The 14,710-nt window shown below is 35.9% G+C and overlaps 2 protein-coding genes across 3 annotated transcripts in view; both read right to left on the minus strand.

The window, feature by feature from the left end:
* The window catches only part of LOC137638720 (hematopoietic prostaglandin D synthase-like), a 433,150-nt gene that overhangs the window by 86,960 nt on the left and 331,480 nt on the right, over positions 1–14,710 (minus strand). The gene's annotated exons all lie outside the window — the stretch shown is intronic.
* LOC137634856 (probable inactive protein kinase DDB_G0270444) lies at positions 2,361–3,341 on the minus strand. Its single transcript, XM_068367412.1, has one exon. The coding sequence runs from the start codon at positions 3,339–3,341 to the stop codon at positions 2,361–2,363; it is 981 nt and encodes a 326-aa protein (XP_068223513.1).

Consider the following 14,710-nt stretch of genomic DNA (forward strand, 5'->3'; position numbering starts at 1 on the left):
CCTCTTCTATCTACAAAGCAAGTACCAACCCTTTTGTTCACATGAGAAGGAGTTTGTACCTCTTCATCAAGGAACATAGCATACTAGAAGAACCTTAGCTTCCTCTGTCTCCAGGGCCAGAACCAACCCTTTTGTTCACACGAGGAGGAGCATGTACCTCTTCATCAAGGAACATAGCATACTAGAAGAACCTTAGCTTCCTCTATCTACAGGGCCAGAACCAAACCTTATGTTCACTTAAGAAAGAGTTTGTACCTCTTCATTTAGAAACATAGCATACTAGAAGAACCTTAGCCTCTTCTATCTACAAAGCAAGTACCAACCCTTTTGTTCACATGAGAAGGAGTTTGTACCTCTTCATCAAGGAACATAGCATACTAGAAGAACCTTAGCTTCCTCTGTCTCCAGGGCTAGTACCAACCCTTTTGTTCACACGAGGAGGAGTTTGTACCTCTTCATCAAGGAACATAGCATACTAGAAGAACCTTAGCTTCCTCTGTCTCCAGGGCCAGAACCAACCCTTTTGTTCACACGAGGAGGAGCATGTACCTCTTCATCAAGGAACATAGCATACTAGAAGAACCTTAGCTTCATCTATCTACAGGCCAGTACCAACCCTTTTGTTCACACGAGAAGGAGTTTGTTCCTCTTCATCAAGGAACATAGCATATTAGAAGAACCTTAGCTTCCTCTGTCTACAGGGCCAGAACCAACCCTTTTGTTCACACGAGAAGGAGCATGTACCTCTTCATCAAGGAACATAGCATACTAGAAGAACCTTAGCTTCCTCTATCTACAGGCCAGTACCAACCCTTTTGTTCACACGAGAAGGAGTTTGTACCCCTTCATCAAGGAACATAACATACTAGAAGAACCTTAGCTTCCTCTATCTACAGGGCCAGAACCAAACCTTATGTTCACTTAAGAAAGAGTTTGTACCTCTTCATTAAGAAACATAGCATACTAGAAGAACCTTAGCTGCTTCTATCTACAAAGCTAGTACCAACCCTTTTGTTCACATGAGAAGGAGTTTGTACCTCTTCATCAAGGAACATAGCAAACTAGAAGAACCTTAGCTTCTATCTACAGGGCCAGTACCAACTCATGTTCACTTGAGAAAGACTTTGTACCTCTTCATTAAGGAACATAGCATACTAGAAGAACCTTAGCTGCTTCTATCTACAGAGCCAGTACCAACCCCTATGTTCACATGACTAAGAGTTTATACGTCTTCACCAAGGAACGTAGCGCACACGAAGAACCTCAGCTTCTTCTTTCTACAGAGCCAGTACCAACCCTTATGTTCATACGAAAAGTTTATACCTCTTCATCAAGGAACATAGCATACTAGAAGAACCTCAGCTTTTATCTACAGAAGCAGTACCAACATTTATGTTCACACGAGATGGAGTTTGTACTTCTTCATCAAAGAATAGAAAACTAGAAGCAGCTCAGCTTTTTCCCTGTGCAGTGCACATCCTCTATGATATTCCAACAGAATTGTCTCTTAGTTGTATACTAGTTGAACTCCCTCCAAGTCTTGTCAAAATTTTGCACAGAACCAGTTTCAATTAGCCAATTTTTCTATTCTACAATGCAATAATTTTTTCATTCTCAAGTGTTTTTATTTTAGATTTTTTTCTAATTATTAATGTAAATTTAGGAAGAATTCTCTCATTCACATCTATTATATACTTGGCCACCTTCTCCAACCATAACCCGCGCATGAAATGTAGTTTTGAATCCAACGAAATTTTTTAGGCACCTTTTGAAGATATGACTGCATACTAGAAAAAGCTAAGCTTTTTCCTTCTGCAGGGCCAGTCTTCTAGATTATTCCAACAGAGCAACCATAAGGTTGACATCCGGAAGAATAGATCTAGAAATCTGACCATTTGCTCACATGACAAAGGCTTGTACCACTCCATCATGGAACCGTTGCATACTAGAAGAAACTCAGCTTTTTCCCTCTGCAGTGCATATCCTCTAGGTTACTCCAACAGAATTGTTTCTTAGTTGTACTTTTAGATTTTGCTTTTTTTTTCTTCTATTCAACAACATCCTTTTCACTCATCAAAATTCTCTTCTTTGATAACCTCCTGTAAGATATTTCTAATCCTAGTCAAGGTGGCATCTTTTTAGGCCCTTCTAAGATGGTTTCTCAAGTCCCGAGATTGTTCATGAAGATCGCCTTCTTCCTTTGTGTTTCCTCGTATGATATTTTCAAAATACTGGATGTGTCTTTCTACGATTCCTTCTTCTATTTCTTCAAGGTTAACCTTCTGTCTTTTATCTGTTTTCTCATCTTTCAGAGCCTCTTCCAAAAGTTGAACAGGAGCGTATACTATGTCACTTTTTTCTTATGAGATTTCATCCTGTGCAATTTCTCTAATCCTTATCAAGGCCACATCTTTTGCTTCCCTCCTAAGATGTTTTCTCTCGTCCTGAGATATTTCTTTAAGATCAGCTTTTTGTTTTCGCCCCATTACATTTACCATCATAATTTCTGCATATTCATCACCTTTACTAGCAGAATCTCCTTCTGTTCCTGGGCTATTTGCTTCTTGGTAGTCTTTAAGTTCCTTTTCAATGTTCTCACTTTCCCAGACGTTTTCATTTTGTTCTGATAATTCCTCATGTATTACTTGTCTTATCCTTGCCAAAGCAATATCCTTAGCCTTCCTAATAAGATTCTCTCTGAAGTCTGGAGATAGTCCACGAAGATCGCCTTCTTCCTTTATTTTGCCTTGTATGATATTTTCACGAAGATCGCCTTCTTCCTTCATATTTCCTTGTATGATATTTTCAAGGTACTGGATGCGCCTCTTTACGATTCCTTCTTCTATTTCTTCAAGGTTAACCTTCTGTCTCTTATCTGTTTTCTCATCTTTCCGAGCCTCTTCCCATAGTTGAACAGGAACATACACTTTGTCATTTTTTTCTTGTGAGATTTCATCCTGTGCAATTTCTCTAATCCTTATCAAGGCCACATCTTTTACTTCTCTCCTCAGACGCTTTCTGTCGTCCTGAGATTTTCCTTCAAGATCAGCTCTTTGTTTCCGTCCCATTACATTTACCATCATAATTTCTGCATATTCATCACCTTTACTAGCAGAATCTCCTTCTGTTCCTGGGCTATTCGCTTCTTGGTAGTCTTGAAGTTCCTTTTCAATGTTCTTACTTTCCCAGACGTTTTCATTTTGTTCTGATAATTCTTCATGTATTACTTGTCTTATCCTTGGCATTTCTCGAGTTTTTTCAAAATTCTTAACCAGATCAATAACGATTCCTTGTGGGTTTTCACTCTTTTGGTTAATCAAAGAGACCTTTTTTTGTTCCATATATGCACAATTACGGCATACACAATTAATTCCCGAATATCCAATGTTATCCTGATTAGTAATCATAAATCCATTAATAACTTTGGTATTCAAAGCCACTCCACAATAACAACAACACATATTACAATTCTCCATTTCTGTTAATACCTTTCCTTCCCCTAGTTTTTGGTCTATTTTGAAAAAAATGAACTTGATCTGGAGACACTCACAGAGAATACGAGAATGTCTTCAAAGCAAAACATGGATCCCGGAGCCCAGAATGTCTTCGGAGAAGACGAGAAAGTCTTCAAAATGAAGCAAGAATCCCGGAACCGGATTCCCGATCAGAAGAAAGATTTATTTTGTTAGTTTTTCATGCTTTCTATTTTGAATACCACCAAATCGACAGAAATTATCACAAAACTATTTTTAGGCCCATGTCTACTACAATCGGCTTCTAAAATAATTTACAATAGGATAACATAAAGGAGAAGTAAAGACGATTTTCTAAAATTAGGATTTTATTAATTAGAGCTACATTGAACATATTAATCATCTCCTACGCCTATTGACGCAAAGGGCCTCGGTTATATGGCTGCCCAAAACCGCTGTAGTCTTTTGCTGAATTTATTTTCGACACCTCATTGGAGAGGTTTTTCGATCCTCTTCCTGAATCCTTTTAGGAATTGCGTTCTTCAGACTTGCAACTCTTCAGTCGTTGTAAGAGCAATGATCTTCGCCTTCTTCCACAACTCAATTAACGAAAATCTCTTCATCGACTCGCGGAATTCCTCGGAGACTTTGACGAACGAGGATGATGTTAGATCGGCCTAAGGCAGACCACGGCCTCCATGCGTCTGGCACAGAAGGACGGACACGATGAAGATGAAGCTCTCCAAAGACCACTCGAAGACGACCACGAAAGAAAGGCAGAAGCTGGAGTCGGTCCAATCTCGTTTTTCAATACTGGATAAATTCGTCTGCTACGCTTCAAACGGAGTCCAGTCAAGCTACGTTTGAACAACGGAAGACCACTTCAATATAACGGGTAGCTCGATAGAAATTTCGATTAAAAAAAAATCCAAATATTGTGGAAAAATATCAAGTATGTAGAAATTTACATAAATACTCTATTCGATAAACATTTTGAAGAGGAAAATTTTCCGCGTTAAACCGGTTTTTTTTTTTTTTTTGTCCCAAATAGCGATATCTGGCATCTCTCTCAATACGTCTACATTTCTTTGTAAAAGTAAACAGCAGTTTATAACAATGCTTTAAATATTCATAATGAAACAACAATTGCCACAAATAAAATAAATATAGAATAAGATATTTTTTATTTAATCCTCTAATAACATGATTTTATATACAAATAAAAAAATGGTAAAGTTGAATGGAATGTCCTTCAGTTGAAGGAATAAAAAATCCCGTTTTCTATTCTTGCCTGATCTACAGTAAGTTGGTTCTGTGTATAAAGTTATATTTGTTCAGTGAAGTTATTTGTGAGAATAAGCAAACCTACAAGAAGAAATCTTTAATATCCATATATGATATGCTTAACTTTGTTGCTTAAGCCTTAAGGGATAATTGCAGCTTGTTGCATAAGCAATATAAAGTTACTATGCCTCTCAAGGGAAAGCATTTCGCTCTACGTGCGATAAAGACTTTAATGCTGGGCCTATCTACTATCAAGCGGAATAAGATAGGCCCAAATTCCTTCGATAAACGTTCTCAAACCGGAAACATTTCGATATAATAAAAGGCAAAGGTGCACTGCACATGAATATATTGTAGGCCTATACAAATATTGACTATGCTGTAGGTCAATACGTATAGAAGCTATAATGTAGGCCTATACATAGATGGGCTATGCTGTATGCCTAATCATAGATGGGCTATTCTGTAGGCTATGTATAGATAGGTTTATTATAGGCCTATTCAAAGATCAGCTACAATGTAGGCCTATACATAAGAGACTATACTGTAAGCCTATACATATATGGGTTATACTATAGCCCCCCTCTCCCTCTCTCCCTCTCTCTCTTTCCTTTTATATAAATACATATACACACGCTCACATGCAAACTATATATATATATATATATATATATATATATATATATATATATATATATATATATATATATATATTGTATATATATATATATATATTTATATATATGAATATATATAAACGTATTTATGTATATAGTATATATGTATGTATATATATCTTACAATTTTGTATATTCATATCTTTAATAAATTTTATTCTCACACAAATATATATATATATATATATATATATATATATATATATATATATATATATATGTACATATATATATATATATATATATATATATATACATATATATATATATGTATATATATATATATATATATATATATATATATATATATATATATATATATATATGTAAATATAACCATGGATGCGTGTTTGTAACTAGATCTGAAGAATAAAAAGATTACTGTTCATCTGATACGGAAATTCATAAGAACTGCATTGATTATATCCTTATAAATAAGAGATGGAAAACATCAGTAATGGGAACAAAAGTGATGAGGGGAGCAGACTTTGGAACATCACATGAACTACTACTTTCAAACATCCGTATTAAATTTCGGACAGACAGAGGAAGAAATCAAGAACTAGTCAGGTATAATATAGATAAACTGAGGAACGAGGAAGTAAAAACTGCCTTCAAAGTAAGAGTAGGAGGACGTTTTGAACCACTAATAGGACTCGAGACAACAGAGGAAAAGTGGCGTCGGGGACGAGACATAATTAAAGAGGAAGCCGACAGTATTTTGGGAAGGAGAAGGAAAGCAAAGCAACAGTGGGTCACAGAGGAAGTATTGGATGCATGCCAAGAGAGGAGAGAAGCAAAAAAGACAAAGAATGAAAACCCATCCCAAGAAAACAAAGCAAGTTATAGACAAAAATGCAGAGCAGTGGACAATAAATGCAAAAGAGCAAAAATAAAATGGATAGAAGACCTGTGTAAAACATGTGAGGAATGTTTCAGAAACGGCCATTCAAGAGAGCTATTCACCGCAGTAGACAGATTAACAAGGGGTTGGAAGAACAATGGAATTGCTGTAAGAGATGCAAATGGCAACAAGGTATCAGCAACGGCTGATGTTGAGAAGATCTGGAAAACGCACTTCGAGGAACAACTAAAAGGAAGTGGAAGACGGGTAACTGGAGAAGATTATCCAGAACTAAGAGGAGAGCTATGGAACATACAGGAAACACCAGATCTCCTGATAGAAGAAGTGGGAAAAGCTTTAAGAGCTATGTCGAGTGGGAAAGCACCAGGAATAGATGGACTACCAAAGGAATTGCTTGAAGCTGGCGGTGAAATGGTAGAAAGATGGTTGTGTGATTTATGCACGGATATAGTAGATGGACAAGCAGCTCCAAATGATTGGACTGAAAACATTATAATTCCAACACACAAGAAAGGGGACACCACCTTATGCAAAAATTATAGGCCTATCAGTCTATTACCACATGCTTATAAAGTTTTAGCAAAAATCATACAAAGTAGAATAGCAAGGCAAGAAGAGGAAATAATTGATGAGGGTCAAGCAGGATTTAGGGCGGGTAGAGGAACAATCGATCATGTATTCACCTTCTCACAAATCATAGAAAAATTCTGGGAGAAGGAAAAAGATCTGTATTGTGTATTTATTGACTTCAGGCAAGCGTTTGACTCCATATGGAGGGAAGGAATGATTAGGATTTTGAAGGAATGGGGATTAGAACCAAAAATACTGGAAACCATCAGGAGATTGTATGAAAGGACATCGGCTAGAGTAAGAAAAGGAAAGTGTTTGACAGAAGAGTTCATAACCACTGGTGGGGTTATACAGGGTTGCCCACTATCACCACACCTCTTCAACCTATACTTGGAATGGGTAATGAGAATGGCACTTGGAGATTATGAGGGTGGCATAGATATAGGAGGGACAAAAATATCTAATATGAGGTATGCAGATGACATAGTGCTTTTAGCAGAAACTAAGGAGGAACTTCAGAGAGTGTTGAGAATGGTGGAGGAGCAGTGCAGTAGGTATGAATTAGTGATAAATAGAGAGAAAACCAAAAGTATGAAAATTGGACGCCAGAGAGAGGCCTTAGAAATACAGCTATCAGAGGGAGAAGTGGAACAAGTCAATGAGTTTAAATATTTGGGTGTGTTTTTCACAGCAGATGGAAAGATGGAAAGAGCAATTCAAGACCGAATCTCAAGTGGCCAGAAATCATTTGGAAGGCTAAGAAGAATCTGGAAAGATAGAAATATATCCATTAAGTTGAAAATTAGGCTATTAAGAGCAATAGTAATCCCCACAGTGATATACGGTGCTGAATGCTGGATACTGAAGAAGAGAGAGGAGAAAAAGTTATTAGCCTTTGAAATGAAATGTCTGAGAAGAATCTGTGGTGTAAGATGGGAGGACAGAATTACGAACGAGAGAGTGAGAGAAATGGCTGGTGTTGAGGACACAATTCTGATTAGAGTGGAAGATATTCAGAGGAGATGGTTTGGGCATGTACAGAGGATGGAACAGGACAGATGGCCAAAGATAGTGCTTCATGGCCAAGTGGCCGGAAATAGACCGAGAGGACGACCAAGAGATACATGGGTGAAAACCTTCAAGAAAGCAAATGGAGGTGAGACATTTCAGCAGCTGGCACAGATGGCATTGGATAGGAGTCTCTGGAGAGAATGGCGATATCAGATGCAGGACCCAACCCGGAGAATTCCGGACGGGATTTAGTGAGTGAGTGAGTATATATATATACATATATCTGGCGTCAATGTGTTTTCTACAGGCTTTGGTTACTTTCGATACGAGGTTTCCTGTATGAAACACATTGACTCCAATGTATATATATATATATATATATATATATATATATATATATATATATACTGTATATATATACATATATATATATATATATATATATATATATATGTATGTATATATGTGTGTGTTTAGGGCTCTAAGAATTATCATTTTTATCCTTTATAATGTTTATGATTTGCTTTTGCATTGACTATATCAACAGAACCGAAGTATTATATATATATATATATATATATATATATATATATATATATATATATATATATATATATATATATATATATATATAAGAGATTACTCGAGTGCCATATGTGGACGAGATCATAATGAGGGGTAGATTAAGATGGTTTGGGCATGCTCTTCGCATTCCCCAAGAGAGATTAGTTCACCAAACGTTCAAGATATAGACGATTGGTGAAATCTAACCGGGGCCATTTGCGTCAATAAGCGTAGGAATATAAGCTAGTTATAATTTAAAGAGCTATGGAAATAATAATGATAGGAATAACACTAGGAGACAGAAAAGAGCAACATGGATACGAGAGCAAACAAAATTAGAGGATATTCTAACAACTTTTAAGGAAAAGAGATGGACGTAGGCAGGACATATAATGAGAATGTTAGATAATAGATGGGCATTAAGAATAACCAAAACGTTATCTAGAGAATACAAAAGAAGCAGGGGAAGTAAGAGAAGATGATGGATTGACGAGCTAAAAAGTTTGCGGGTACAGACTGCCGTAGAAAGACCATAAACAGACGCAAGTGGAAGGACATGTCTGAGGCCTTTGTTTTGCAGTGGACTATTAATGGCTGATTAAAATAACGCGTATAAAGATGAGCCTTCCAAGACTAATTTTCTCCTAAGAAAATAAATAAAAATTAAAAACTGCACACCTTGTATCAATTTTTGCCAAATCTCTAATTTCTCTTTTTACGTATCTATACAAGCGCAGAATTCCTTTCAGATGCGAGCCAAAAGATAAACTCCTATCACAATATAACCTTCTGGCGAAGGTAATATATAAAATATGTTGACGAGAGGATAGGGCACATCACAGCCCCCTCGGGAATGGAAAACAAAATACGGACTATGAGGGAATCGACGCCAGAGCCCTGAGTAAGACAACTCGATGATCTTCTTCTTCTTTGTCTGCATCTTTTCCCACTTCTATGTGGGGTCGATGTTTCTGGTCAGTTTTCTCCATCTACCTCTGTCCCACACCTCATCACCGGTTAATCGATGATACACTAGATGAATTTAAGGCTCAAATGGCAGAGAAATTACTTAGGCCAGAAAAAAGGAAACCCATTTTAAACGAAAAGTTGGAGGAATTTCTTGAAAACATATTCTGTATAAGGATTACTGTCTATGCCATTACATGAACGTGCAAGACCCCTAGCGGAAAAGAGAGAGAGAGAGAGAGAGAGAGAGAGAGAGAGAGAGAGAGAGAGAGAGAGAGAGAGAGAGAGAGATAAATTGAAATAAAAGAGCAACGTACGTCAAATGATTAACGTCTACAAATCAATGTCAAACTTTTTAAAGCTGAGGCACCCATACTCATAAAAGGCAATACGCAATGAATCTATGACTAGATCTTAGGATTATATTGTTGAAACTTTTTACGTTGTCATTTTAGGAAAAGATTTTCCAATCTCCAGCCATTATAAAATAATGCTCAATTTGGCACTCATGCATCTGGGATTAAACTTCTTTTCAAGTATTATAACAATATCTTAAAGCCTGTCAGTATTAAGAAGGCCACCAGTACTAAGAAAATACCAATTAAGCTAAAATTCAAGATCTATAGTGTTAAATGTATGAATCGAAAACTAGGGCTCGAAGAAAAAGATAGGAAGCAACGCTTGAGAGAACTCAAAAACGAGAATACTGGGGTAGATTATTAGAATATCACTGCTTGAAGCCTTAGAAAAATGATAAAATAAAGAAGAATGGCAGGCGTAGCAAAGATTACAGAGGTGATAAGATTGTCAAGACAGATGGTGCGGGCACGTGTTGAGGACGGATGGTGAGGAAGAGAGTGAGGGCGGCTTGGGAGGAAGGGAGGAACCTATCTGGGGGGAAAAGATCAAGGTGGAGGCAGAGAATTAGATGGCAAGAAATTATGAAGGATGATATGGAGAGAAGAGGTTTGGTGAAAGGATGCTTTTGATAAAAGCTATTGGAGAGGTTGCATCGGGCAACCGACCCCTAAATGTAACTATTGTGGAAAAGGAGCCCGTTGTTCAGGGTGAGTAGCACATTAACCCTGCTCTAAGAAGTAAAAGTTGAGAGTTAGATCAGCAAAATGGAAGAAAAGGGAAGAGGGAACGGAGGCAAGAAGGCTAAAACTAGTACAACCAAAGCCCGAAGAGGAACTCCAAAGCACATTAAGAAATGCCTTACTTCTATCGCGAGAGATGCACTGATGGCCAGGGTTGCCAGTTTGGCCTTTTTTCAGACCAAAAAAACCTCATATTCATCCCTTTTTAAAAATTGGTTGACCTTTAGTAATATGAAAAAGGCAGGCCAATACTATATATTTGGCCTTTTTCTACTAATGGGTTGGCCTTCTAGTTTCTATTGATTAGAATTTGGCCTTTTCTCATTTACAAAACCTGGCAACCCTGCTGATAGGGTGCGCGTGCATAAGATAAGCTGCTTTAGATGTCACAGGATTACAAACCAAATATGTCATTTCCTTTTTTTTTCCAGTAAAGAGGCTAATGGAAGGGACCACCTAAAGAGCTTTACTGGCTCAGACCAGAAGGAAAGAAAGAAAAGAGAGCTTTGACTTAAAACTCAAAATCGGTTCCCATTGACTACAATTCTTGTCTCCGCCTCAATTACTTCCTAAATTATAAAAGTCATATTTTTAATATATGGGATTTACTAAGCTTGACATTATTATTATTATTATTATTATTATTATTATTATTAGTAGTAGTAGTAGTGGTAGTAGTAGTAGTAGTAGCAGCTAAGTTACAACCCTAGTTGAAGAAGCAAGATGCTAAAAGCCCAAGGGCTCCAACAGGGAAAAATAGCTCAATGAGGAAAGGAAATAAGGAAATAAACAAACGAAATAAGAAGCAATGAAGAATTAAAATAAAATATTTCAAAAACATTAACATTAAAACATATATTTAATATATAAACTACAATAAAGACTTATGCCAGGACAGAAACGACAGCGGTTTTGGAACAGTGCTATCAGAGATGTAATGTGTGTCATGTACGGTAGACACAAAACCAACATTGGAAGCAACCACCAGTTTGTTTTCTTTCCGCTCAAATTTAAACAGACACCAACACAAGGCTGACTGCGCCACTCAAGGTTTAAAGAATACATATTTGTATTCTAAAATACATATTCGTTTTCTATAGACCTTGGTTTTACCCATCTCATCATGGGCAGGAGCAAATCAAACAAATGAGGATGGCTGAATTACGCACGTTTGTTCATGACAATGCAAATAAAGACCCCGTTTTCTGTTCTAGTCAAGGATAAAGCGGCGTAGGGGTGACTGTTTTAAAAAGAAGGCTTCGATGATTACAGATGAAAGCATTTACTATAAAAACGAAAGATATAAAGCAGCTCAATTTAAACCTAAAAATACTGATATAAGAGTAAATAACAAATTATATAATAAGTAAATATATAGATAATATAGGATAATCAAAAAGCATAAAGCAAATATACAGATATTTGATAAAAATAAATTTCTATATAAAAGATACATAAAATGAATATATAAAAAACATGAGATAAATTTGTATATAGAATTCTGTGGTAAATAGAAATTTCAATCTTATTTACAAAACCCATGTTTCTTTAAATGAGAGCAGGGGTATGGAAGGTGAAGGACAATGGAATCAAAATGAGAGAGAGAGAGAGAGAGAGAGAGAGAGAGAGAGAGAGAGAGAGAGAGAGAGAGAGAGAGAGAGAGAGAGAGGGGGGAAGTCTAAAATTTTAGGTTTTGTTAATCAGCAAGGAGAGAATTTAAGTGGAATCAAAAACACACATTCTTGATAACATATAAATAGGTAAATTTGAATTCTAAAAAGACCCCTATAGGCCAAAAAATGACACAATATTCATATTAATATTTTACTAATCAAGGATGAAATTCTTCAAGATTTTTTCGTGGACGTAGGGAAACAATTTTTAATTTAATGATTAGTAAATTATTATTATCTCATTACAATTTTCAATCTAAAAGAGAAGTAGTTGATCGCTAAAGGTTATTATAATTATTCATGATATTCATTACTTATATTTTTAATGTTAGTTATTGCCTTCGCCTTGCGAAGGGTATGCATTCTCCCCTGCCGTCTGTTTCTTAGCTTACTTATTGGTTAGTGAGCAAATTTACACAAAAACTAATGTCTCGATTTTGACCAAACTTGGTAGTCATGTTGGGTATGAACAATTTGGATAAAGTACATCAAAGTACAAGTACGTATCAGTACTTTGAAAACAATCGCAATAACAAGGAAATGAGGTAATTAGGGGTACCACAGGAGATATAAAACTATCAGATAAGATCCAAGAAAGTAGACTGAGGTGGTATGGTCATGTCATGAGAATAGTGATGGAAATTGAGGTACAGGGAACGAGGAGAGGGAGATCAAAGCGAAGATGGATGGACTGTATCAAGGATGACCTTCGATCAAAGGGATTAACCGGTGATGAAGTGTGGGACAGAGATAGATGGAGAAAGCTGGCCAGAAACATCGACCCCACATAAAGGTGGGAAAAGATGTAGACAAAGAAAAAGAAGACAAGTAAATGGCAAATACTTTGTTATAGTTTGTTTTTGACTGTGTGTGTGAACAAAGCAAAAACTACACAATCAATTTTAATGAAACTTGGTGTACATGTGGGGTATGACCCAAGGACAAATCCATTAGATTTTGAAGGAAATACATCGAAGTACAAGTACGCAGTGGAGTTAAGAGCATAATAAGAATGCTTGGCGTGGCGAAAGCATGTTCTTAACTAATTGCCCCTCTAGTTTATCAATGTGATCAACACATAGGGCCTACATACATAATGCGAGCAAACGCGCATGCCCACACACATAACTGTGTATATATATATATATATATATATATATATATATATATATATATATATATATATATATATATATAGTTATATACATATATATACATATATATACACACATATATATAAATATATACATATATATACATATATAAATATATATACATATATATACACATATATATATGTACACACACACACACACATATATATATATATATATATATATATATATATATATATATATATATATAAATATATATACATATATATATATACACACACAAACACACACACACACACACACACACACACACATATATATATATATATATATATATATATATATATATATATATATATATATATATAGTATATGGAAGACCTTTTACACTAGTATACTTTTCGAACTTATTAGCAACAACGGCATGTTTTATTTCATTTGCTTTGTCCACTTTGGAAAACTGTAGCAAAACGTTTAGAAAAGTTGGAGAAACAACTAAAATTAAATGAGAACAAAACTGAATTCATGGTGGTGGGCAAGAGAAACAGCGTGAGAAACTTAGGTGATATTCAAATGAACATAAATAATGACTTGGTGCCGATATCTAGTAAAGTTCGGGATCTAGGTGTATTTCTTGACTGTAACCTGTCTCTAAATGCCCAAATAAATAATGTAATAAAAAGTGCTGGTTATCATCTAAGAAATATTGCGCTTATAAAGAAGTACCTGGACGAAAATTCTGTTAAGAAACTTGTGATAAACTGTGTTATTACCAGGATTGACTACTGCAACTCTATCGACTACAATTTACCAAAAGTGCAAATTAAGAAATTACAAAACATAATAAACAGAGGAGCAAGACTGATAAAAGGTGTCCCACCTAGAGAAAGGATCACCCCTATACTAATTGATTTACAGTGGCTGCCGATTAAAGCGAGAATTAAATCTAAAATATGTACAATAACCCACCTATTTATCAGAACCGGTCGTCCAAAATACTTAAGAGAATTGCTGCATATTGCGCAGCCAACAAATCGTGTCGACACGAAAATAGTTACAGATGGCTTCAAACTGTTGGAACCTAGATTTATGTCCACTTTGGGCTCCAGAGCCTTTAAATATGCGGCCCCGAGACTATATAATAAGCTCCCACGAAACATTTGAATGATTGAAGACATTCAGGCTTTCAAGAGGAAACTGAAGACTTTCTTATTTCATGAGTCTTTTGACAGTGACGATTTGACAGTAAATGAAAAATATTTGAATTGAAAAGATAAATACTGTGAACGAACAAGGTAAAATGACAGTGGAGGTCCTGTAGAGAGTGGGGTTCCCCTGATGTATGGGACCGGAAAAGCAGCCATCAAAGTAAGTAAGTAAAATTCTTTATATAATAAAAGCGCTGCAACACG

This window comes from Palaemon carinicauda, chromosome 3 (assembly GCF_036898095.1).
Source record: "Palaemon carinicauda isolate YSFRI2023 chromosome 3, ASM3689809v2, whole genome shotgun sequence".
Classification (NCBI taxonomy): Eukaryota; Metazoa; Arthropoda; class Malacostraca; order Decapoda; family Palaemonidae; genus Palaemon; species Palaemon carinicauda.